General features: G+C 43.7%; 1 protein-coding gene across 1 annotated transcript; it reads right to left on the reverse strand.

Annotated features, from left to right (window-relative positions):
- Positions 1 to 2,344: 2,344 nt before the first annotated feature.
- On the reverse strand, positions 2,345 to 20,915 carry LOC125458328 (rab11 family-interacting protein 1-like). The gene is made up of 4 exons (XM_048543531.2): positions 20,408 to 20,915; positions 10,213 to 10,426; positions 7,951 to 7,999; positions 2,345 to 2,856 (listed from the first exon to the last, which is right to left on the reverse strand). The coding sequence occupies exons 1-4, from the start codon at positions 20,749 to 20,751 to the stop codon at positions 2,396 to 2,398; spliced, it is 1,068 nt and encodes a 355-aa protein (XP_048399488.2). The 5' UTR covers positions 20,752 to 20,915; the 3' UTR covers positions 2,345 to 2,395.
- Between the last annotated feature and the right edge of the window lie 3,578 nt (positions 20,916 to 24,493).

Raw genomic sequence — 24,493 nt, forward strand, 5'->3', positions numbered from 1 at the left:
TCGACTCTTTTTTCCATTGAAAATAAGCAAGTCTGTGGGAGGAGCCATGAAACTTGACAATGGAGGTACATTACAGTAAGATTCCTACTTAACCCATCAATCTATCACACAACAGCACTATTGTTGAACTGAAATAGTCAAAATATAAATCGACTGTCCAAGTTAAATTCTGGCATTTTGAGGGGGTTGCCATTTATCTTTTTCTTCTATAGGGTGACAGAAGGAACTGGTACGTAGCCAGATTTTCAAACAAATCTTCTAAAATCAAGACTTGGGCGATGTCAGAAAGAGAACTGTTTAGTCAAATTAGATGAACTGTTAATCTTATGAAGTATTGTGGTGCCATTATTTTGTATTATTATAAAAGGACATCTTAGATTAATCAGAGTGGGATGGTTGGGTTGTTGTTTAGTGCATGAATGTAGACACCTGTTATCAACTCAACTCAACTCACTTTTCTGTCTTAAATAGGGAGTTTCTCTCTTAAAAAATTCACTTAAGGGATACTAGTGCTGATAAAATTGATGACCATCCCTATTTGGACTTGAGGAGATGGGTGAGGGGGAGGAGGGCAGGGTCTCTCATTTAATATTCTACATGGTATATGTACATCACAAAGTTGTTAGAAAGGAATTTGACCCGGTGACAGAGAATGAACAACAAATAGTTGAATTTAGGATGGTAGATGATTCGGAGGAAAACTTGCAGATTATGGTGCTCCCTTGTCCACCTAGCTGGTGTTATGGACAAGACCAAACTCCCTCAAAATATATCAAGGAGACAGCCTAGACCTTAACTCTTATCTTCTATAAAAGCAAGTGTACAGTGCTGTGTTCTGGATGTAATTTGATTGGTCCACTATTCAGTTTTAAGACAAAAAAAGCACATTTTTTTGTATTTTAACAGTGGTTTAAGAATAAAGAATTGGTATAACTTTAATCCTATTGAAAAGCTTATATCATTTAATTACTATTCATCAACTATCCTAATACAGCAGCATCCCATAAGTTAGGCAAATTCAGCAAAACAGATTTACCTCATATCCTTTCTCCTGAACTGGAGAAGATAGCAACACCAAAACAAAAAAAAAATCTAGCAGCAGAGAACTCAAGCATTTTGCTGCAACAGAGAGAGCTGTACCAATCAGCTTCAAACTCCAGCTTCAGCTGAGAACAAAACTAATACCTTAAGTCTGAGTAAACCTGTGTGACTCCACCTACTCATGCTGCTTTTAGACTCATGTGTCTAATAATTAATCAGAAAAAAATACTCAGGGAGCTCAAAACTGTTTACCCTGTGCTCTTGCAGCAGACATTACTTCACCACCTGTCTGGATGATATACAGTTCAGAGCAAATCCCTCTTAAAGGCACTGTACAGTCACGCTGGTGGAAGGTACTGCTGAAGGGGACTTGGTGAGTTATTGCTGTATTGAAAACAAATGGGCCCAGAACAAGGACTTCCTGGTAGGAGGATATGGCACTATACATTGTAGTACAGAGAGCTTCAAATGTGTGGAGAGGTTTGTCAAAATCCCAATCCGTTAAATTTTGTTCAGGGTTAGTCACGTTGTCTTGATTTAAAGGGCAGTCTTTTTCACATCACCATGGGCCGTGATGATAACACAAATGGAATTAGTTGCAATGTGTTCACAACTATGCTTAATTTGTAAAGTCTTGAGAATGGTGGCAGTTTTCACATGGCACAGAAGCCTCCAACAAAGTGTTTCTACTCTACGTTGTCCAATTCTAAACTTTTATGTACATTAATCTTCCCTGAAGAAAACCATAAATGGGATGTCAACATGTTTGAGTCCAGTTTTTGATTCTCAATTTCAAAAAGTATTGAGCATGAAAAAATTAATTTAAATATGACTGGCACTGAAACACCATTTACCAAAATGCATGGGGGTGGGGGGTGAATGTAGAAGAGTGCTACAGTTGTCCGCCCACCATCCACCCCCTCCCAATTGTGAAAATACACAAAGCTTTGAGCTGGTTTTCTCTTAAAAGACCCGACAGCATGCAGCTTAGAACATTTGGCAAATGATTTTGTGAGTAAGCAAATAACATTTTTCACATTTTAAGATAGCAGATGGTTCTGAGGATCCCTTTAAGAAAAGCTAACAAATTCCAAATAAACTTTAATCAGATCCCAAACTGTGCCAACATTGGATTGATTTCAGAGCTGTTCAAATGTGCTTTGCTATCCTAGATTTGCACTGATCCTAATATTTGCTTCAGTAAAAAAATGAAACAAAGGCATGATGCACACCATTGCTTTATTGAATACGTCTAAAGAAAGGTATGTGGAGGTGTTCTTTCATAAGCAAGCTGAAACTCCCGAGGTGACGTGAACAGCATGCCATTAGAGCGCATGTGGACATGTTGAAGCAGTCACCTGCTTTTTGAATTAGCCTGACGAAAACAATGAGTGCAACAAGTTGTAGGCTTTACTTTCCATCCCGCAAATGAAACATCTCGACCTTCACCAGCGATTACAAAAGATGCTAATCTTGGGTTATCTTCAGAGTGGTGGGGCTTTGCAGTTTCCAATGGAGACTTATAAGTAGCTGAGACATAGGATCTATCAGCTTCAGCAGTACATTTGGGTAAAACGGTGTGTTCAACATTGTTGGGATGTAGCTTTAGTGCAGTTGCTTTCTCCAACTTCAAAGTTGCCATTTTGTCTGACTGGTTGTGACCTGCATATTCTGTATGGACATCTGCCTTGTTTAAATGCATCTTAGGTTGTTCATCCCCAGAGTGTATGTGGAAAAAGTGAGAGAGACCGTCAGATCCAGTTTGCTTGTCTATCTCTGGTGCAGTAAATATTTCAGCCCTGAAGTCCATTTGCACTGTGTGGTGAAAACAAAAGATGTTTAAACAAAAACACAAGTTTCAATTCAAGTCAAAGGGTTCATACAGGCAGCATTGATAAATTTCTAGCTCTCCATCCCCATATATTAAATAAAAGCTTCTATCCATTTGAGTGGAACAGCAAGAATTTCAAAATAACGTAAGGCATCTCGAGTAAGTACTTTTAATCAACCTATTCAAATGTATTCTGACACATCTCCAGGAAAAATTGGATGTGAACCTGAACCTTCTGGGCCAGAGGGAGTCGGGGGTAGATAAGACAGGTGAGGTAGACTTATTAGTGAAAGGAACACAGAGTTGCAGAAAGGACCATTAGACCTTGTAGACGCTAGAAATGGTAACAGTAGAAAGTGGTGTAAATTATTAGGCAAACACAATTTCAGAAGCCATTACAGGAGAAACTGATGGATCATCAAAAGGGAATGAAGGCGGCGATTCAGTCTGTAGGCTACAAAGCCAAAACAAAAATGCATAAGAAACTGAAGACAGAGAGCTGTATACAGGAAAAAAAAGAGGTTAGTTAGGGAAAGGGTAGGTCCACTCTAGGACAAATGACACTGCAGCAAGTGGGTGAGATTACTAAATAAGGATGTGCACTGGTATTCACAAAAGAAGGACATGGTGGGCAATAAGTCTAGAGAGGCACGTGCTGATATTCAAGGGCATGTTGACGTATATAAAGTAAGGTAGTGTTGAATATTTTGAAAAGCTTTAAAGGTAGACAAGTTCCCAGGGCCTAATGGATGTATCCCCGAATAGTGAAGTTTGGAATGTGGAAATTGGTGTGATCTTGGGCAAAATCTCTCTGAAAGTAGCAAAACATAAGTGGATAACATGGCGAAGAAGGCATATGGCATGCTTGCCTTCAGTCAGAGCACTGGAGTATAAAAAATCTGCTGACTCATGATGCAGCTATGTAGAACTTTAGTCAGGCTATGTTTGAATAATTGTGTACAATTCTGAACGCCACACTACAAGGAGAACGAGAAGGCTTTGGAGGGGGTACTGGAAGTTTTTCTTGGATTTCCCTGGTTTGGAAGACAGAGCTACGAGGACAGCTTGGACAAACTTAATTTGTTTCCACTCGAGTGTTGCAGCCTGAGGTGCAACCTGATAGAAATTTGCAAAACTAGGAGGGGCATGGTTAGAATGGACAGTCAGGGTCTTTTTCCCAGGGTACAAATGTCAAATACTAGGGGACTAAGGGGTAAGTTTGTGCTATCAGTGGAAGTGGTGGAAGCAGATAAAAAAGCAAAGTTTGAGGCATCTTGATAAGCAGCAAATAGTGGGATACGGAAAACATACAGTCAAAAAGTTTTTAAGTTTAGAAAAGCTTTGTGTTGACACAGGGGTGGATGAGCCATAGGGCCTGTTTCTGCACTGTACCGTTCGTCAAAATGCAGTCCATCATAACAGAATAAAAAAGACTGCCACGTTGGACTTGTCTGATGTGGCATGACCAAGGCACACACATAGGAAGAATGTTCAGCAGAGAAAGCACAACACCAACTATAGAACAAGAAGCTATTTGAAAGCACTGTCAGTTTAAACTATAGATGACTAGAAAACACAAAGGAGAAATAATTAAAACAAAGCCATATTCAAGATGTCAAAAAATTACAAAGGTCATAAAAAAACTTAAAGGAGAAAACAAATTGTTCTGAAGATAAATACTGGAGCATCAAACAAAGTAAACTGCCAGACCAGAGTTTAATCTTGGTGCAGGAGGTGATGTTTCAGTATTGTAATGTAAACATAAATGGTATAAATAAATAAATTACAATCATTATTGATTGAAGTTGCAAGGTCCTGCCATCTTTTGGCAATACTCAGGGTATAATGGAAAAGAAATCATGGAATGGCTCTGTCGATCAGAATATTGAATGTTTAAAAGTTTGAGAAGATTGAAAGAAACCAGCAAAACTGGTGTAATATACAGGATACCATGCAAGGACTGTGAGAAACACTACATAAGCCAAACCGGAAGAAAACTGATCATACAGATACAGGAACACCAACCAGCCACCAAAAGACACGACCAATTCTCACTGCTCTCACTACATACTGACAATGAGGGACACAAATTCGACGGAGCCAACACATCCATAATTGCACAAGCCAAACAGAGGCATGCTTGGGAATTCTTGGAGGCCTGCTATTCTAACCAGAACACTCCATCAAACACATTGAATTAGACTCTGTATACAGATCACTGAGAAACAGAACCTGAAGTAATATCAACCACCCCAGCAAACTGAGACATATAAATAACAAGCAGGACAGAACACGGATGCTTCACCAGAAGCATACTGACCATGTTACCTAGTAGGGTAACGAAACATTTGCAACCAAATCCAGTGGCTGGGCGAGCATGTCCACAACCTCAACACTGAAATGTTTTCTATTAATTGGGGTACAATTGCAGACGTGGAAACCCAATTAGAGAATTCAGATGTGCAGTTTCCAGAAAATCAGAGATGTGGTTAGGAGATAAGTGCCTCTGAAGAGGGAAGCGTAATGCTCAATATTCTGTAATGAAATCTCTATCAAACAGCTATACTTTAGGCCTAGCCTACTAATATTTTGCTTTTTGCCCTGGCATTGCAGGCCATAATTGCAGCCTGCAAACACTGCAAACAGTCAAGGGCAGAGAGATTACTTAAAAGCATCCTTTTCATCATTTGCAAAAATTTTAAAAAACTACTTGTCCCAAAGGTTTCAATTATTAGCTTGTGAATGTTGCTTTGAATGAGTCAAAGTACACAGATGCAACTAGTGATAGCAAAGAAAGAAAAAGAAGTCATTTTAAAGCTACAGTAATGTGCTAAATGAAGGCAAACTATGGTCATTGCTCAGCAAAAACAATGCAGCCATTTGATCAATGCATCAGTCAAAACTGTTAGCTGGTTAGTGAGCAGAAGGTCCGGTAACGCAACATAAAAGTGACTTGTGATGGTGTAAGTTTCCTTGCTGCAAAGTCACATTTATGCAACTGAATTAATGTGAATCTAGAGCTTACAGCAACAACTCTTTTTGATTCAGTGTGATTTACATGCACCAGCCGTGTCCATATGGTTGCTGCAATAAAGACTGCTATTAAATTCTCACGGTTATTGGCCTCCCTGGAATAATGCTTTAATTTTGCGTCACTTCAATCATGAAATACTTTTGTAGGAATAAAGTCACCATCGTCCTACTGAATTACGGGGATGCTCTGTCATTTGAGAGACAACTGGTGGTGGTTTAACGTGAGGGACGCTACATCTCAGGATGAACAGTCCATCAGCTGGTATGGGGACTGAATGTGGAATGTTGGCATCACTCTGCATCACAAACCAGCTGTCCAGCCAACTGAACTAACTTGATCAATATGGTCAAACTGTATTCTGCTCACAGTAATTGCATATTTTAAAAAAAACATCTATTTGCTCTTTTTGTTCATGCTTTAAAATGGAGGTATGATAAGTAAGTTTGCAGATGACAGCGAATTTGCAGACAGCAAAGGGTACCTCAGAGTACAACAGGATCTGGATCAGATGGGCCAGTGGGCTGAGGACTGGCAGATGGAATTCAATTTAGATAAATGTGAGGTGCTGCATTTTTAAAAGGTAAATCAGCAAAGTACTTATACACTTATGGGTAAAGTCCTGGGGATGTTGCTGAACAGAGACCCCAGAAAGCAGGTTCGTAGCTCCTTGAAAATGGAGTCACAGGTAGACAGGATGGTGAAAGCAGCATTTAGTATGCTTGCTTTTATTGGTCATTGCATGGAGTATGGGAGTTGGGAGGTCACATAGCAGCTGTGCAGGAAATTAGTTAAGCCACTTTGGGAACACTGCATTCAATTCTGGTCTGCCTGCTGCAGGAAGGATGTTGTTAAACTTGAACCGGTTCAGAAAAATATTTACAAAGATGTAGCCAGGGTTGGAGGGTTTGAGCTATTGGTAGAGTCTGAATAAGCCGGGGCTATTTTCCCTGGTGTGTAGAGGCTGGGGGTGACCTTAGAGATTTATAAAATCACGGGGGTGGGGAGGCATGAATGGGGTAAACAGGCAAAGTCTTCTCCCTGGGGTGCAGCAGTCCAAAAGTAGAGGGGATGCATTCAAAGTGAGAACGTAAAGATTTAAAAGGGATCCAAGGAGAAATTTTATTCACGTTGAGGGTAGCACATGTATGGGATGAACTGCTACAGGAAGTGGTGAAGGCTGGTGCAATTACAACCTTTTAAAGGCATTTGGACGGGTATACTACTAAGATAGGTTCAGAGGGATAGGGACCAAATGGAACTAGATTATTTTAGGATACAGAGTTGGCCGAAGGGTCTATATCCACGCTGTACAGATCTATGACTCTTTGATATAGTTTCCAGATAATTCTCTGATTATTATTCCCATGCATGTTCTGATGGCAAGTTAAGTTTCAGAAAGAGCAAAATGTAAACCAGCTGTAATATTCAAAGGACAGGATAATATCCATTCAGCAACTTCAATACTTCCAAGATAACAAAGTGTGGAGCTGGATGAACACAGCAGGCCACGCAGCATCTTAGGAGCACAAAAGCTGCCGTTTCGGGCCTCGACCCTTCATCAGAATAGGGGGAGGGGGAGAGTATTCTGAAATAAATAGGGAGAGAGGGGGAAGCGGATCGAAGATGGATAGAGGAGAAGATAGGTAAGTTTTTTTTAAATCAAACATCTCCTTCGCATTCAAAATGAAAATGAGTTGCTGAGTACGAAATGTAGTACACATTGTAAATGAGGAAACTAATCAAAAGATCTTATTTAAATATAAAAAAAACTGATCTGCTGAGAAAAGAAGAAAACAACTAAGTAGTGTATCCAAGGGCAGATTTCTGCGTAAGACCAAATTTACTGGCCCATGTTAGTATCACATCTTGGAACAACACTTAGTCTAGGATTGTTCCCTTATAAATCTCGAACTGACCTCAAACCTTTGGGAGAAGCAAAGTTTTACCTTTAGATTCACCCTAAAAATCGGACTTTCCTTTGAGGCACACTGTTCAACACAACCAAACAAGTGAACTATAGATTGAATTTAATTGGGTTCCTTACCGTGACTGAGTGATTTTGACATTTTTCCATTTTTGTGATGCTTCAGGCTCTATTCAATGAAACACCAAAATTAGCTTAGAATCTTAGAAGTTAACAAATTGACTAAATATTTTTCAATCTTGTAGCTCCAAATGCAATCTTCTTTTGATAAGATTACATTATTCAGTTCCTTTTACAGACCAATCAATAGTTTGGTGGTAACTTACAAAGTTATGCAAACACCTTGTTTCTGGGGCTCAGCTGCACTGCTGAGATTTTGTTTGCACTTCTATAGTATTTTATCAGAGTCCATGATTTTTTCCCTCTTCTGCAAGAAACCCCACTGAAAGAATTTGGCTTGTGATTTCATGGCTGTTTATATCAATAATCAAGAATGCTGGGAGATACCAAATTACACCTCTCCTATAAATCCTATTGCTAGTTTTCACTAGTATTCTCGTATACTAATAAAACATGACAAATGGTCTTCATAGTCAATGTATATTTATAGCACTGAGCACAATCAATCCCAGTTGGAAAATATTATAATAAACAAATTTATGGTGCCGGGGTTGAAGAGGTATAGGAAGGAGGAGGAAGACAGACAGACTCAAACCTTTTAAAGCTAACATTTTATTCAAGTAGGTTAAATAAATTACACCAGGTGCTGCTGTGCACGTCTTGAGCACTCAGTGGTCAGTGTTTTTTTAACAAAATGGTCATTGTGGACTTTCAACAGGTGTTATGCCTCTGAGGTAGCATGCTGGAAATCAATCCTCATTATTCCTGAGGACACTGCAAAAGTACGCATACGACCCAAATTTTCTTGACTGACAGATTGATACAAAGCATGCACAGGGTTTCTCTACCTAACAAGAATTACTATTTATTAGAATCATTGAATCCCCACAATTTTGAAAGAAGCCATTCAACCCATTGAGTCTGCACTGACTCTCTAAAGAGCATCCTACCCAGAGCCAGTGCTTTTAATCTAGCCTTTCCCAAACCATGTTTTACCCAGTGTTGCCAGTGCAACTCTAAAACAGACCAGAAATTATCACCATTCCCAACACCATGATACCTTGCAGAATTTTTTTTTCCCCAGCAAATTTGACACCGTTGTCAAAAATGTAGAAAGATGTCGGTTATGTGGCCCAACCAAACAAACTGCATACAAACCACAGAAATGTGGACTGGAAACATTACGTAATGAAACAAAAACAAAAATCACAACTTCACCTGCAGCTAGAGGACCTCCAGAATAACTTCCATTGGCTCGGAACAATAAATTCCAGTAATTTCAATGATTTATGTACTTGCAGGTGCCTAGGCTGAAACAGACGGCTGACAGTGACACTTTGCCTTTTGGACTTATGCTCACTCATCCAGTGCTCTCCCATCTAAAACAGGGAGCCTTGCACCAGGCCCCTCATTGACAAGAGGAAACAGAATCCATAATTCCAAGCTGCCAAACAAAAGCGTGACCAACCTCCGTGAAGGGAAAGTACCATCAAGTTTAATTTTCTGGCCACTACCCAACACCCTGGCTGCCAGGAAAGAAAATCTAGCCTGAACATTTTGCTGAAAATTTATCAGGTTTAGGCCAATCAGGCTTCCTCGCAGCGAGAAGCATGATTCAGCTCTTGCACCTGAAGGAGAACTCAAGTGAAGAATAAATAAATAACTGCAGCAAATGGCTATTTTTCTAGGGTGTCTGTGAACAAGATGCATTTTAAGAATAACAAAATGTGGAGCTGGATGGACACAGCAGGCCAATGGTGCTCCTAAGATGCTGCTTGGCCTGCTGTGTTCATCCAGCTCCACACTTTGTCATGTCGGATGCTCCGGCATCTGCAGTTCCCATTATCTCTGATACAATGTTAACCTCACTGCGAAGCCTCTTCCGGGGGTGCCTAACTTGAAGAAGTTCCTCTCCACTTATTCATCTTTGATCCTCCTCCCCATCTCTCCCTATTTATTTCAGAACCCTCTCCCCCTCCCCCTTTTCTGATGAAGGGTCTAGGCCCAAAACGTCAGCTTTTGTGCTCCTAAGATGCTGCTTGGCCTGCTGTGTTCGTCCAGCTCCACACCTTGTTATCTCGGATTCTCCAGCATCTGCGGTTCCCATTATCTTTGCCTTTTAAGAATGCTACCTCCAAATTTCAAGGTTGCTCAGCATTTTGGATTTCATTACATGTTTTAAGCATAAATGCACTAAAATGCCAACTCCATTCTCCTCAGCTTAAAGAGGCAATCACTAGGAGAAGATAGTTATTTACTCACAGTGCTAGGCTTTTCGGATGGTAAAATCTCATGAGTCATTCCATACTTTAAGGAAGTTACTTTGTCCTTAAACTTATCAAACACAGACTGAGGTCTTCTCTTCAATAGCTCATATGAACCTGCTGTCATGTTGTTACGTAGGAACTCAAATGCAAGTTGCAGCTGACCTCTGTTCTTTGCCACTTTGTTTGGTTTTGACTGCAAATCATACCACCTACAAAAAACATGTTAAAAGAAAAATGCTGAGGCCTCAAAAGTTCTAAACTATTTTAATATCTGCTTAACAAAGGGTGTAAACCCAAATTGCGCTTAGCACCCAACTATAACCCGGCCGAAGAACACATGGTGACCAACAGAAACGTTTCAAAGGTACCCCAAAATCCTACTTGAAGGAAATCAGCTCTGACCTCAACATTGGACCAACAGGAATTGCTTCACTAGGGCAGATGGCAAAGACAGAAGATTCCAGAGAGGGAAACAAGCTCAAAGAGGGACACAACCCCAACCGTAGGTTCACCTGGCTCAACAACTTCTCTTTAAAATCCTCAAAGGGGGCAGCCATGCGTACCCTCATGGGTCCAAGCTATGCCTCCCTCTTTGTACGTTATGTGAAACAATCCCTCTTCTGCACCTCCACTGGCCCTAAACCCCAATTCTTCCTCCATTACATTGATGACTGTATCAGCACCGCAGCTTCCACCCCAACCTTAAGTTCACCTGGGCTATCTCTAACACCTCCCTGGATCTCTCCGTCTCCATCTCAGGCAACCACCTAGAAACCGATATCTATTTCAAGTCCACCAACTCCCACAGGTACCTAGAATACACCTCCTCTAACCCACCTTCCTGTAAAAATACCATCCCCTATTCCCAATTCCTTTGCCTCTGCCGCACCTGCTCTCAGGATGAGGCATTCCACTCGCGTACATTTCAGATGGCCTCATTTTTCAACGACTGCAACATCCCCCCCCGCAGTGGTCAAGAAGGCCCTCGACTGTGTCTCCCACATTTCCCACAACTCATTCCTCACACCCCATATTCACAATAATAACCACAACAGAATCCCCCTCATTCTCACATACCACCCCACCAACCTCCGGATACAACACATCATCCTCTGACACTTCCGCCATCTACAATCCGATCCCACCACCAAAGACATTCTTCCCTCCCCACCCTTGTTTGCCTTCCAGAAGGGCCACTGTCTCCATGACTCCCCTGTCCGCTCCACACTCCCCTCCAGCCAGACCACACCCAGCACTTTTCCCTGCAACCGCTGGAAGTGCTACCCCTGTCTCCAGACCTCCTCCCTCACCCCCATCCCAGGCCCAAAGACAACTTTCCACAGCAAGCAGAGGTTCACTTGCACATCTGCTAATATGGTATACTGCATCCGCTGTACCTGTTGTGGCGTCGACACTGGGGAAACTTCCCAGTCACGAACCATTTCAACTCCCCCTCCCATTCCTCAGACGACATGTCCATCCTGGGCCTCCTGCAGTGCCACAACGATGCCACACAAAGGTTGCAGGAACAACAACTCATATTCCACTTGGGATCACTGCAGCCCAATAGTATCAGAGGATTTCACGAACTTCAAAATCTCCCCTCCACCCCACATCCCAAAACCAGCCCAGCTTGTCCCCGCTGCCCTAACGTGTTCTTCCGCTCACCTATCCCCTCCTCCCAACTCCATTTCCTAGCTACTAACCTCAACTCCCACCCACCCCCCTCGACCTGTCAGTCCCTCCTGGACTGACCCATCTCCTCTCTACCTACACCCATCTCTACCGGGTCCATCCCCACCTCTTTAACTTGTCTTTCTCCTCTACCCACCTTCAATCCACCGCCCCCTCCCTATTTATTTCAGAACCCTCTTCCCCTCCCCCTTTTCTGATGAAGGGTCTAGGCCCGAAACGTTAGCTTTCCTGCTCTTAAGATGCTGCTTGGCCTGCTGTGTTCATCCAGCTCCACACCTTGTTATCTCAGAGGGACACAATGGCTCCAATCACAGATTGGCTGACCAATGACTGACTGCTGACATGCTTTAGATTCTTCAACCTGTGCATGCCATTTCTCCATTAACCTTTAGCCTTACCTTTTCTATCCCATTTACTTTCACCCCATCTCTTACAGTATTATTGTCTTTTCCTTTTACCTAAGACCCCTTACTTCAAAGAAATGCCACTGTTGTTTATCCTACACTTTCACATCTGCTTCTAACAGACCATCCAAGCAATCCACTTGATTCTGTGCCCCATCCACTATCTTGAACATTCTTTCCCTTCATTGACATACCATGGCAGCAACGTGTACCATTTAAAACATGTACTTCAGTCACTGACCAAAGCTCCACTGAGTTTTATCACTTTGAAGGACAAGGGAAGTAGATATGGCAATACCAGTTACAAGCTCTCCTCCAAGATGCACATCATTCTGACTTTCCTACCTTGGCATTTCTTCATTGTTACTGGATCAAAGTCCTGGAACTCCTTAATAGAACTATGGCTCCCTACATGCAAGCAATGTAGTGTTCAAGAAGGAAGCTCACCATCACCTTAGCCGTGGCAATTCGGGCTGGATAATAAGTGCTGGCCTTACAGCAATACACATATCGCATGAAGGAAAAAAAATCTATAGTCCACAAGTGAAATTCACAAAGTCTTGTACATCTCTGGGGAAACACTGGATACTATATTCTCCAACTAACATTTTTTCAAAAATATACTTTATTTATAGAAGTTATAAAGGCACCATTATATAACAGTTCAAATTTGACATTAAATAAAGTGATACATTCATTTCTTTCAATGTAGTACATGGGACTCAGGTGTTTCGCCACATTTACAATTATATATTTACAACATACATTTATATTTCATGTCAAACATTCTTTTCTGCATACAATCCTGGGGTTACTATGGTGGAATGTCTTTAGGCAGTGGTCTTTTTCCATCAAGCTTCTGCAGTAGCTGTGCCAAACTTGACTGCATCCTTTGGCAGGTCATCCTCGGTCATATAATGTGCCAGTTTGCAACACAAATTCATAGACAGCACTTTATAATGGAGGACCAACAAATTTCAGGTAGGTCAAAGAACATTTTTCACTAAGCTGGGGTCTTTCATCAGCAGCTAATGTTTATTATAGGGAGCATCCCTGGGAAAAGCTGATGCAGCACAGGGATCCACCTTAGAATTTCTCAGGATTATATTTCACGAAGAAACCACTGCATCTTTGCCCAAATTCTATGTGCAAATTCACATTACAGAAGGTGCTGGACAACTGCCTCTTCTCCACTGCAGCTGTCTCAGGATTGCCACAGCATCCTGTGGAGAATCCAGATACGTGAAGGATATGTTGGGATGATCCTTCCCTGCCAGAACCAAGCTAGTTTTAATGCTTGCTTGGAAGTTCTGACCATGAGAGAATCCCTCACCTGCAGTCTACCCTCCTTAACACACTGGGGATTCAGTCGTTTTATGCACTCCATCCTTGAGAACATGGGCACTATACCTTGTGGTTCGGAAGCAAGAATGTTACCGACTAAAGAAATGAGTCACTGCTAATTTTCCTTCAAAAGGGTATCACAACTTTGGGGATTGAGTGGCAAATGAAATAATGCAGAGAAGTGTGAAGAGATTCACTTTGGTAGGACGAACATTGAGACAAGAGTGTGCAGGAGCAGAGGAACAAGTCACAGAAGAGGTTGAGACAGTGTTTAACAAACTTTGCATCATCCACAGCTTTATTAAGAGAGACTGTGTATAGACCCAAGGAAGTCTATTAGATTGCACAGAATACTGATTTGACCTCAACTGGAATAGTGTTCAGTTGAGTCAGACACTTTAGTAAAGATGCAAAAGAATTAGAAAGGATGCAGAATCAAGTCTGGTAATGGTTCTGGGGATGAGACAGATAAATAAATTGGAGATACTGGGTTTTTTTTCCCCCAGAGAAGATTGAAAGGAAATTTGATGGAGGTGCTCAAAATTGTGAGGGGTCTGCACAGTTGGGAAAAGTACAAACACTTTCTCACTGATAACAGATCAAGTGAGGGGGCACAAATTTAAGGGAAACAGCAAAAGCAACAATAGAAGCAAAAGGAGAAAGTTGGGTTCCATTCAAAACCTGAGTTACTGAAGCAGTCTGTGTCCAAATGCAGCATCACCTTTTCACCTTTAGACTTGCATTGATAAGTGACAAGTAACATCAGGCCACACAAATTCCAAGGAATTACCATTTTCAACAGGGAAGAATCTAACTAATTCAATAGCATTACCATGACTGAATCCCCCATCAGCAATACCCTTGGGGTGACCACTGACCAGAACCTGATATGGTCACATAAATACTGCAGTTACAAATACAGGTCTGGAGATGGGAATTCCTCACCACCTTACTTTGAGCCTGTCAACCATCTACAAGGCACAAGATGATGGAACACTCTCCTTTTGCTTCAATTAGTGTAGTTTCAAGAACACACAAGTAGGTCATCACCATTCAGGACACACTGGCCCTTCTGATTGGCACACCAACCACCACATTTACTGCCTCCACCTCTGATGCATAGTAGCAGCACTGTGTACCGTGTGCATTGCACTGCAGCAACTTGCCAAGGTGCGAGAGTTCTGCTGAATAAAAGGACAAGACAGCAAATACATGGTAATACCAATATAAGCATTTCATCAAAATGCCACAAACCATTCTGACTTGAAATTATATTACTGTTCATTCACCGTCACAGGATCAAAAGCCGGAAACCTCCTTCCTATCAGTTCTACAGGAGTACAATTATGAGCAGTTTTGGGCCCTGTATCTAAGGAAGGAAGTGTTGGCATTGGATGGGGTCTACAGCTGTACCAAGAACAATCCCAGGAATGAAGGGTTTATCACGAGGAACAGTTGAGGACTCTGGATCTGTACTGTTATTTTAGAAGGATAAGGGGGATCTCATTGATATTTACTAAATTGCCTGGATAGAGTGGATGTAGAGATGTTTCCACCAGTAGGACAGACTAGGACCTGAGAGCACAGACTCAGAGAGAAGGTACAACTCTTCAGAACAGAGAGGAGGAGAAATTTCTTCAGCGAGAGGGTGGTGAATCTGTGGAACTCTGCCACAGAAGGCTGGAGACCAAGTAATTGATTGTACTTAAGGCAGAGATGGATAGATTTTGGATTAAAGGGATCAAGGTTCTGAGGAAAAGGTACGAGTTTGATCAAATGGTAGAGCAGACTCAATAGGCCAAATGGCTTAATTCTGCTCCTGAATCTTATGGTCTTACACCAGATGGACAGCAGTAGTTCAAAAAGGCAGTTTATCATCACCTCCACATGGACAACCAGTGATGGGCAATAATTACTGACCCTGACAACAAAAATTCACCTTATTTTACTTTGCAAGATTAGGAAGTAATATATAATTTTGCAGGTGATGGATGGGGCAGGAACTCTAATCCCTCTCTTGAATTACTTGTAAATCTTGATGCTACAAAAATACTGGAAACAACAAAACATTCTTTTAAAACAAAAACTGAACAATGAACACCCACTTTGATTATACTTTTCAAATTTTAAGCTGGTTGGAGGAAAGTATAGAGGGGATGTCAGAGGCGGGTTCTTTACACAGAGTTGAGAGAGCATGGAATGCGTTGCCAGCAGCAGTTGTGGAAGCAAGGTCATTGGGGACATTTAAGAGACTGCTGGACATGCATATGGTCACTGAAATTTGAGGGTGCATACATGAGGATCAATCGTCAGCACAACATCTTGGGCTGAAGGGCCTGTTCTGTGCTGTACTGTTCTATTCTATCTAAATGATTACCAATGAGCTACATAATGTGACATCACCATGATTTTTAAAAATTGTGCTAGTACCCTACACGTTATTATGCTGCAATATTTAAGATAACTACTATAAAGATGGATAATAGAACTTTGTATTGGAGCTGGTCATGCAGGGCTGCCGCCTTCACCCTGAACAAAGAATTAAGCCTGTAAATGCAAGATAAAATGTTGTACAGTTCTGCAAGTATGCTTCAAAACTGGCTCCACTGAAGTTTCTAACAGAGACCAATCTACAGTGTTACAAAACCATGAATATAAAAATACTTAAATATACAAACACAAAATCTGAAGTAAAAACAAGGTGTGTTGATATATACAGCATGTCAATCAAGACTGGGAAGAGAAAACACAGTTTAATATTTCATTTTTGATCAGAACTGGTTCAAATAAAAAAGACTAAATACAGTGAAAAGTGCATACCTTCACCGTACATACGTGGTGCCATTCACATTAACTTAGAATAAGATAAAAAGAAATAGCTTAAGAGTGTCCAATTTTCCTTTCCATTGCTGCCATCCCATTCCGGGCATTCCAGTCCTTGTCATGCCTCCGCCAGCGTCCTGCTCCGGGCCACCTCATTGGGTTGCCCTCACCAACCCACTCTTTATCCACTTGTCGATGCAAGACACAGCTCCCGCCACATTGTTCCCGGTCACAACCTGGCTCCTTCCCGACTCCTTAAGTAGGTAGTCAATGGGGATGGGAGATACAACTACTAGAGAGGGAGAGAGAAGAGAGAAAAAAAAGGACAAAGGGAGAAAGAAAGAACTGGCGAGCAGAGTGGAGCTCTGAATGGAACGGCTTACCCTGCTGCCATTTTGCCGGAAAATGAATTGCATATTAATGTAGACTCCACATTCTCAGTCCACAGGTTGCCTGTAATAACTACTGATCATTTATTGAAGCAGAGAGTCATTTGCTGACAGAAAATATATGCAATATCATTATATCCACTAACTCAGGACTTGTATGGTGGATTGGTTAATTTAAAACTTGAATCAAAGCTACCTTCCTCTCCAGTCATCGTTAAACATTCCATTCCAACAATGAAAATACATTTCCACATAAATCACAAAAAAACTACTAAAAGCAATCATACCCCAATAAACCATCAGCTGTGGAGAATCCTGCCATCAAGCCAATAGCAACTCTGACCAATCAATAATATCCCACTACAGATATGATTGCTGCGGTACCAAGTTCTAGTTCCAAGAACGTGACTCATATCAATCGTGCAATCTAACAAAACCTGACCCTTTATTCTGATCTGCTCAACGTAAAAAAATACTCTGCATTAGTATAGGCTTTACTCTACCGATTAAAAATGAAATGCTTGGTATTCTTTATGCTGCTTTGTAAGCTGGAACTCCATGATACAATAGATAGTCTGACGAGGATTACTAGTTTTGTCCAAAATAATAAACATTTACCACACAAAATGAAACAATTTGTTCCAAAACTATCAACTATTAGTTGCTAAGTTTAACAATTGAGAACACTGAGCCTCACAGCAATAGTTACCCTATCTGATAATGTGGGAAGTACACTCAAATCAGAAGTTTCACTCTGAAATGCAGCAATTTCTTTTGATATATAAGCCATAATCAATACATTACTGAATAAAGTAAACTGCATAGAATTTTACAATAACATTTGAAATATAAGAAAGCAAGCAGAAGGGAAATGCCCAAAAGAAGAGAGGTGGATACTAAGGCAAGGCATAAGATTCCTGGGTCCTCGCATTAGTGTAACAAAAGAGATTTTCTCCCATCTCCCATGGTCAGTCATACAGATGCAATCACCACATTTCAGTTAAGCAGCATGTGCCTGCATGGGCAGTTTACAGGTGCCCATCCTGCAGCACCAACCAGAAATCAGATTTTGCTGAGTACCTTAAGTAGCAAAATACAATTTTTCTCAAGGTAACAATCTCCTCCAGAATGAGAGTCTTTGTCCCGGGAGCTATATAGGTTACCACAGAAATAATTCTTATACTGGAATTTGTGCCTTTCAGTTACAATCAAGACTTGTGAAGATCTGACTTACTTGCCTGGATAGCTATTCAGGAAAATGCTAAACAGATTAAAAGATGACTAACTCTTAAGTAACTACAGAACTTAACTGCTCCTTCCACACTCCTCCAAATCAACCCCAATACCTCACCCAGACTTCATTTCGCCCCAGTCCAACTCTTCTCGTCGGCCCTCCATCCCACAATGTCTCCCACCTCCAATCCTGGCTCTCACCAAACACCCAACCCAACTCTGACAAGATCTAGGACTGAATGAATTGAAAGTGAATGAGATGGTCTGCTCCTTATAATATGGTGGAACAGTGGTTAGCACTGCTGCCTCACAGTGCCAGAGCCCAGGTTTGATTCCACCCACAGGCAACAGTCTGTGTGCAGTCTACACATCTCCCAGCACCAGTGTGGGTTTGCTCCAATCTCAAATACAAATTGGTATAGGTTTGGTGGACTGGCTATGCTAAACTGCACAGTGTCCAGGGGGGTGTAGACTGGGTGAGTTAGCTACACGAAATGCAGGGTTACAGGGATGCTCTTTGTGGGCCTACGTAGATTTGATGGGCCAAATGGCCTGCTTCCACACTGTAGGGCTCTAATGATTTCGTAAAAATCATGGAATCTGTGATCAATGGCTCATTACCAGTCTTATAGTTTAGAGGGGGTGAATGCTGGGAAGTTGTTTCCGTTGGGCGGGGAGACTGGGACCCGTGGGCATAGCCTTAGAATTACAGGGGGCGAATTTAAAACTAAAATGAGACGACGTTTCTTCAGCCAGAGAGAGCGGAGGGCCTGTGGAATTCATTGCCACAGGGCGCAGTAGGGGCTAGGACGCTGGATGCCTTCAAGGCATTTAAATGGTCATTGGATAAACAAATGGATGATAATGGAATAGCGTAGGTTAAATGGCCTTCAATTGGTTTCGCAGGTCGGTGCAATGTCGAGGGCCGAAGGGCCTGTACTGCACTGTAATGTTCTATAAGGCGGATATCTACAAAATTCTTTACCTCAGAAGGGATCAAGGGCGATGGGGAGAGTGCAGGGGAAGTGAAGGTAAAATGCCCATCAGCCATGATTTAAATGGCGGAGTGGGCTCGATGGGCCAAATGGCCTTACTTCCACTCCTACGTCTTATGGTCTTATAATGGAGTGTATTTGGGGAGGGGGGGTGGTCTGCACGATGGGGGGGTCTGCGCGAGGGCAGGGTGGTCTATGGAAGGGTGGCCGGTCCACGTGACCGCGGCCGGTCTACGGAAGGGCGGCCGGTCCACGTGACCGCGGCTGGTCCACGTGACCGCGGCCGGTCCATGGAAGGGCGGCCGGTCCACGGAAGGGCGGCCGGTCCACGTGACCGCGGCCGGTCCACGGAAGGGCGGCCGGTCCACGTGACCGCGGCCGGTCCACGGAAGGGCGGCCGGTCCACGTGACCGCGGCCGGTCCACGGAAGGGCGGCCGGTCCACGTGACCGCGGCCGGTCCACGGAAGGGCGGCCGGTCCACGTGACCGCGGCCGGTCCACGGAAGGGCGGCCGGTCCACGTGACCGCGGCCGGTCCACGGAAGGGCGGCCGGTCCACGGAAGGGCGGCCGGTCCACGTGACCGCGGCCGGTCCACGGAAGGGCGGCCGGTCCACGTGACCGCGGCCGGTCCACGGAAGGGCGGCCGGTCCACGTGACCGCGGCCGGTCCACGGAAGGGCGGCCGGTCCACGTGACCGCGGCCGGTCCACGGAAGGGCGGCCGGTCCACGTGACCGCGGCCGGTCCACGGAAGGGCGGCCGGTCCACGTGACCGCGGCCGGTCCACGGAAGGGCGGCCGGTCCACGTGACCGCGGCCGGTCCACGGAAGGGCGGCCGGTCCACGTGACCGCGGCCGGTCCACGGAAGGGCGGCCGGTCCACGGAAGGGCGGCCGGTCCACGTGACCGCGGCCGGTCCACGGAAGGGCGGCCGGTCCACGTGACCGCGGCCGGTCCACGGAAGGGCGGCCGGTCCACGTGACCGCGGCCGGTCTACGGAAGGGCGGCCGGTCCACGTGACCGCGGCCGGTCTACGGAAGGGCGGCCGGTCCACGTGACCGCGGCCGGTCTACGGAAGGGCGGCCGGTCCACGTGACCGCGGCCGGTCTACGGAAGGGCGGCCGGTCCACGTGACCGCGGCCGGTCTACGGAAGGGCGGCCGGTCCACGTGACCGCGGCCGGTCTACGGAAGGGCGGCCGGTCCACGTGACCGCGGCCGGTCTACGGAAGGGCGGCCGGTCTATGGAAGGGCGGCCGGTCTATGGAAGGGTGGCCGGTGTACGTGAGGGTGGAGAAGGGTGATCCTTACTCGCTCTTCCTCCTGCTCTTGTCCTCGTACAGCTGGGCGATGGGCAGCGCCACGTGACCCAGGAAGCCGTCGACGGGAAGGCGGCTGTGGTTGTGCTTGACCGTCAGGTGCAGCGTCCACCTGTCCGAGTTATCCAGCACCGCCGGCAGCTGCAGGGTGCACTCCTCGTTCCACTCGGGGCTCAGGTTGCCGCTCTGCACCGAGGTCACGTACTTGTCCCGGCCCAGGCGGATCACCGCGTAACAGCTGAGGAGGCCGTCCCTGCGCTTGGCCCGTAGGCCCCGGGCCCCGATCACCGTCACCCGGAGGTGAGTGGGGAACCAGCTCTGCTCGATGGAAGCCATGGGGGAGGGGTAGGGGGTGGGATTAGCGGGGGCAGGGAGACGGGCACCGGCCGAGCGCTGGCACTGACCCTTTCCCGGGATCTCCGGACGCTGCCGCCGCCGTTGCTGCGCGCTCTCTCATGCTCGCGCGCGTGGGTGGCGGGGAGGGGGAGGGGACGTTGAGCTCCGGGGCCGCGCCCGACACTCACAGGCAGCTGTGCGCCTGCGCCGCGCCGGCCCCGCCTCCGCTTTGTGGCGTCGGACACCTTGACCCCGCCCCCCTTGCTCATCCGCACACCCTTACTTCCCTTGTGCCCCCTGTCAGTCAGATCCGCGCATGTGCGGTGCGCCTTTTGTTCGTTCATTCGCCTCGTCCCGTGGGTGGTCACACGCTACTTCCCGTGCGCGTGCGCAGCGCGCCATCATTCGCGTCGCTCATTGGAGGACGCGCTGGCTCTCCAAGCCTGCGCCGCATCTCCCCGCCGCCCCACCCTCCGCACTCTTTCCCGCGCACGCTCAGTTGGTCCTTTTGAGCAATGAATGGGCAGCGTGGCTCGTTCTTCCGGTTGCAACTTGCTGTCAGTTTACAGCCCAGTCTTTGCAAGAGGCTTTCTGCTGTGTTTGTAGGCACGATAGTTTTGGACAGTAACTGTCTAGATGCGGGTTTCACGTTTCAGATTAGGATTCCGGATAAGTGATGCGAATAAAAGATATAGAACAAAAAAGAGAGGGCAGCTGATAATGGTACAGAAGACATTTGATTCATTAAAGCGGTTTGTTCCAATTCAATGCTGGCCGCTCCGAGAGGCAGTTGAATGTTTATACTGGGCCAGCCATTAGTTTAAAGAACAGTTTAAAGATTTTCACTGAAATCTTTGATATATGGACAACTCTCCATGTTTCTGGCTAAAGTGAATGCCTCCGGGGGGCAAATTTTTGACTTGTGTCACTGTTTTTCACAATTAGACTTTGCATGGTATTTTTCATCTAATAGTATAACATCATGATTGTTAATTGAATGTACTCATACGAATCAAATCGACATTATTACCAAGAGTATAGATAATAAAATGTGAGGCTGGATGAACACAGCAGGCCAAGCAGCATCTCAGGAGCACAAAAGCTGACGTTTCGGGCCTAGACCCTTCATCAGAGAGGGTCTAGGCCCGAAACGTCAGCTTTTGTGCTCCTGAGATGCTGCTTGGCCTGCTGTGTTCATCCAGCCTCACATTTTATTATCTTGGAATTCTCCAGCATCTGCAGTTCCCATTATCTCCTTTATTACCAAGAGTGTTTGTTTCCACAATTCTTAAATCATTGATGCTCAATCTACTTAGACTCCTTTCCGAACTCATCCTAATCCAACACTAATCTTGAGATGTTTAGCGATATTTTTGCTACTGCCAGTTTTCTCTGATCATCTTGCAAGCCTTTGAAGACCTATCCTACCTGGCTTCAAGCTGCAACTCATCCAAAATTATTTGCCTCCTTAACCTGGTCATCAGCAATCTCAGTCTAGACTTGAAACTTTAGCTTGTTCTCTCTCCGTTGATGCTACCTGATCTGCTGTGGTTTCCAGCATTTGTTGTTTTCAGTACAGATTCCAGCACTTGCAGTAATTTGATCCCACATGGTTATGGAGGAGTCTGGAACATTCTACAGATTGCGCTATATAAATGCAGTTTGCCTTCTATCCACCCTTGCTCACGTACAGTCTTTGCCAGTACTTTAACTGCTCATTTGTAGATCCTTATCTTGAAATTTCACTGGAAGAAAATTAAAAGACAACACACAATGGCTTCACAGCAACACAAAGTACTTGAAACAAAGGAACAAGTTTGCAGTTTAATCCTGTACCAGAGATGGGAAGGATAAGTCATGCCCATAACATTATCAATGCTCTGTTGTTCTGTTAATAAGTATGGCAGGTAATTTCCACAATCAGATTTGAATCTGCCTTTCTTGTTTCTGATGGATTATAGGATAGGCCTCAGTACAGCCACGGATCAGATAAGTGCAGTTTCAAGCTACGAAACTAGTTCTAGACAATAAGGTCATATTGAATTTTCCACTGATGAAACTGCTCACAAAGCAGCAAGAGATTTTGAATGTGAAGGCTCCTGCCTTCGGGCAGTGTTTCACAACATTACTTTCTTTGTTCCTGTTCCTTAAAGACCACATTGCCAGATTACAGTGTTCCAATTAATACCAAATTGAGCAAATCGGCCAACATAGATCTGCAATATTTTTATTTTAAATGTAAGTAGCAACATAATTTTTTCTATGTCCTGATTCCAAACCTTACAAAACAATAAATTAACAGACACTGTTGCTCTGGGAATCAAACATATCTTTTATTCCAGTTTGGTGAAATTATATTTGGTGGTGTATGGAACATTTTCAAGTGAAATCTTTCTGGCTGTCTATGAGTGCCTAGTGGATGTTTCCTAGAAAACTACGAACTGGCTTTAGTGTGAGTTAGTGGCTGAAAGCCTTGGTTTCTAGACATCTAAAGGTACCTGCGTTCCATTGTTTGAATTGCTAAACATAATTACCATTGTGTATTTGAATATGGCAATGAAAGTGAGTCAATTAAAATTCCATCTCCATACCAACAAAGGCCTTTTAATACTTTTTGTCAATAAAAGAGAAATAACTCATTTATACTAAAACATATTTGCCAATCTGGAATTGCAAATAATTGAAAATTAACCATAGCTGTTTCACGTAAGAAATATTTCTGTATATCATATTTGAAGAATGTCTTATATATTGCTAACTACACAATGCTCCACATTCATCATGCACATAGATACTTATGAAAGATTATTGGGGATGAGTAATATCCTGGGTATGAGTAATGAGAGGTTATAACCTCTCTGGAAAACAGCTCTCACAGATTCCTTAGTCCTAAGTACGTCTATCATGTGGCAATGTAAATTTTTGCTTTTTATAAGGCTTCCAAGTGAGAAGTGGGGCTGAAAACTTTAGCTTAATCTGAATTCCATTGTTTCTTTTGAAAGTAATTAATCGCCTTCGGAAAGTTAGATAACACTTTACAAGTACAGGAATGCTACACCATAAAATTCATTGCTTTGCAGCCACGGCTGAGCTGTGTTCCTTTGAGGCCTCAAAGTCTAATGGACCCTGAGGTTGCGTTCATCAAACAATCACCATTAACTGTCGGTGGATGAGGGAGCTGTGCATTTTAAGGAAATACTTGTAAATTTAAGACTGCAGGTCAAGAGACAGATATAATAATACTTTGCTCTTTTGAGGTTGCTTTGCATCCATAAGGAAGTGTCATGACTGTAGAATGATAAACCACGAGAGTGTGATTTTTAAAATGAAGCAGCATTATGGCTCAGCTTTTATTGGTAATGGATGCTAACTGCTTATATCTGATTCCCTCGATGTGCCTTGAATGTTTTCCATTAGTATTTTTAATACCTGATTTTTATTTGCAGACTAAATGATATTTGCTAATTCAATCATGATTGTTTACAGTTTAATTAAATGAAATAGTGAGTGATAGACACATATTACATGTATGTTTGAATGAGTTAGAATCGTATGTTCAGTCGTTCTGATTCTATTAGCTCTATTTTCAAGGTATAAAATTCTTATTTAGTATGCAATTAGCTGGGACCTCAGAGAGTTATTACAGGGCTATATTTGGACTGTTGGGCATTCAATTACTTTAGACAATCATGCTGTCAAGTGAATTTACTTACTACCCAGCTGGAAGTATAGAATATTCAAA

The sequence above is a fragment of the Stegostoma tigrinum genome, chromosome 13, assembly GCF_030684315.1.
Source record: "Stegostoma tigrinum isolate sSteTig4 chromosome 13, sSteTig4.hap1, whole genome shotgun sequence".
NCBI lineage: Eukaryota > Metazoa > Chordata > Chondrichthyes > Orectolobiformes > Stegostomatidae > Stegostoma > Stegostoma tigrinum.

Coding starts and splice junctions, on each gene's coding strand:
- LOC125458328 (XM_048543531.2), bottom strand. CDS start 20,751: ATGGCTTCCATCGAGCAGAGCTGGTTCCCCACTCACCTCCGGGTGACG. Junction 8,000..10,212: donor CATCCGAAAAGCCTAGCACT/GTGAGTAAATAA, acceptor TTCATTGAATAG/AGCCTGAAGCATCACAAAAA. Junction 2,857..7,950: donor GTCAAAATCACTCAGTCACG/GTAAGGAACCCA, acceptor TTCACCACACAG/TGCAAATGGACTTCAGGGCT.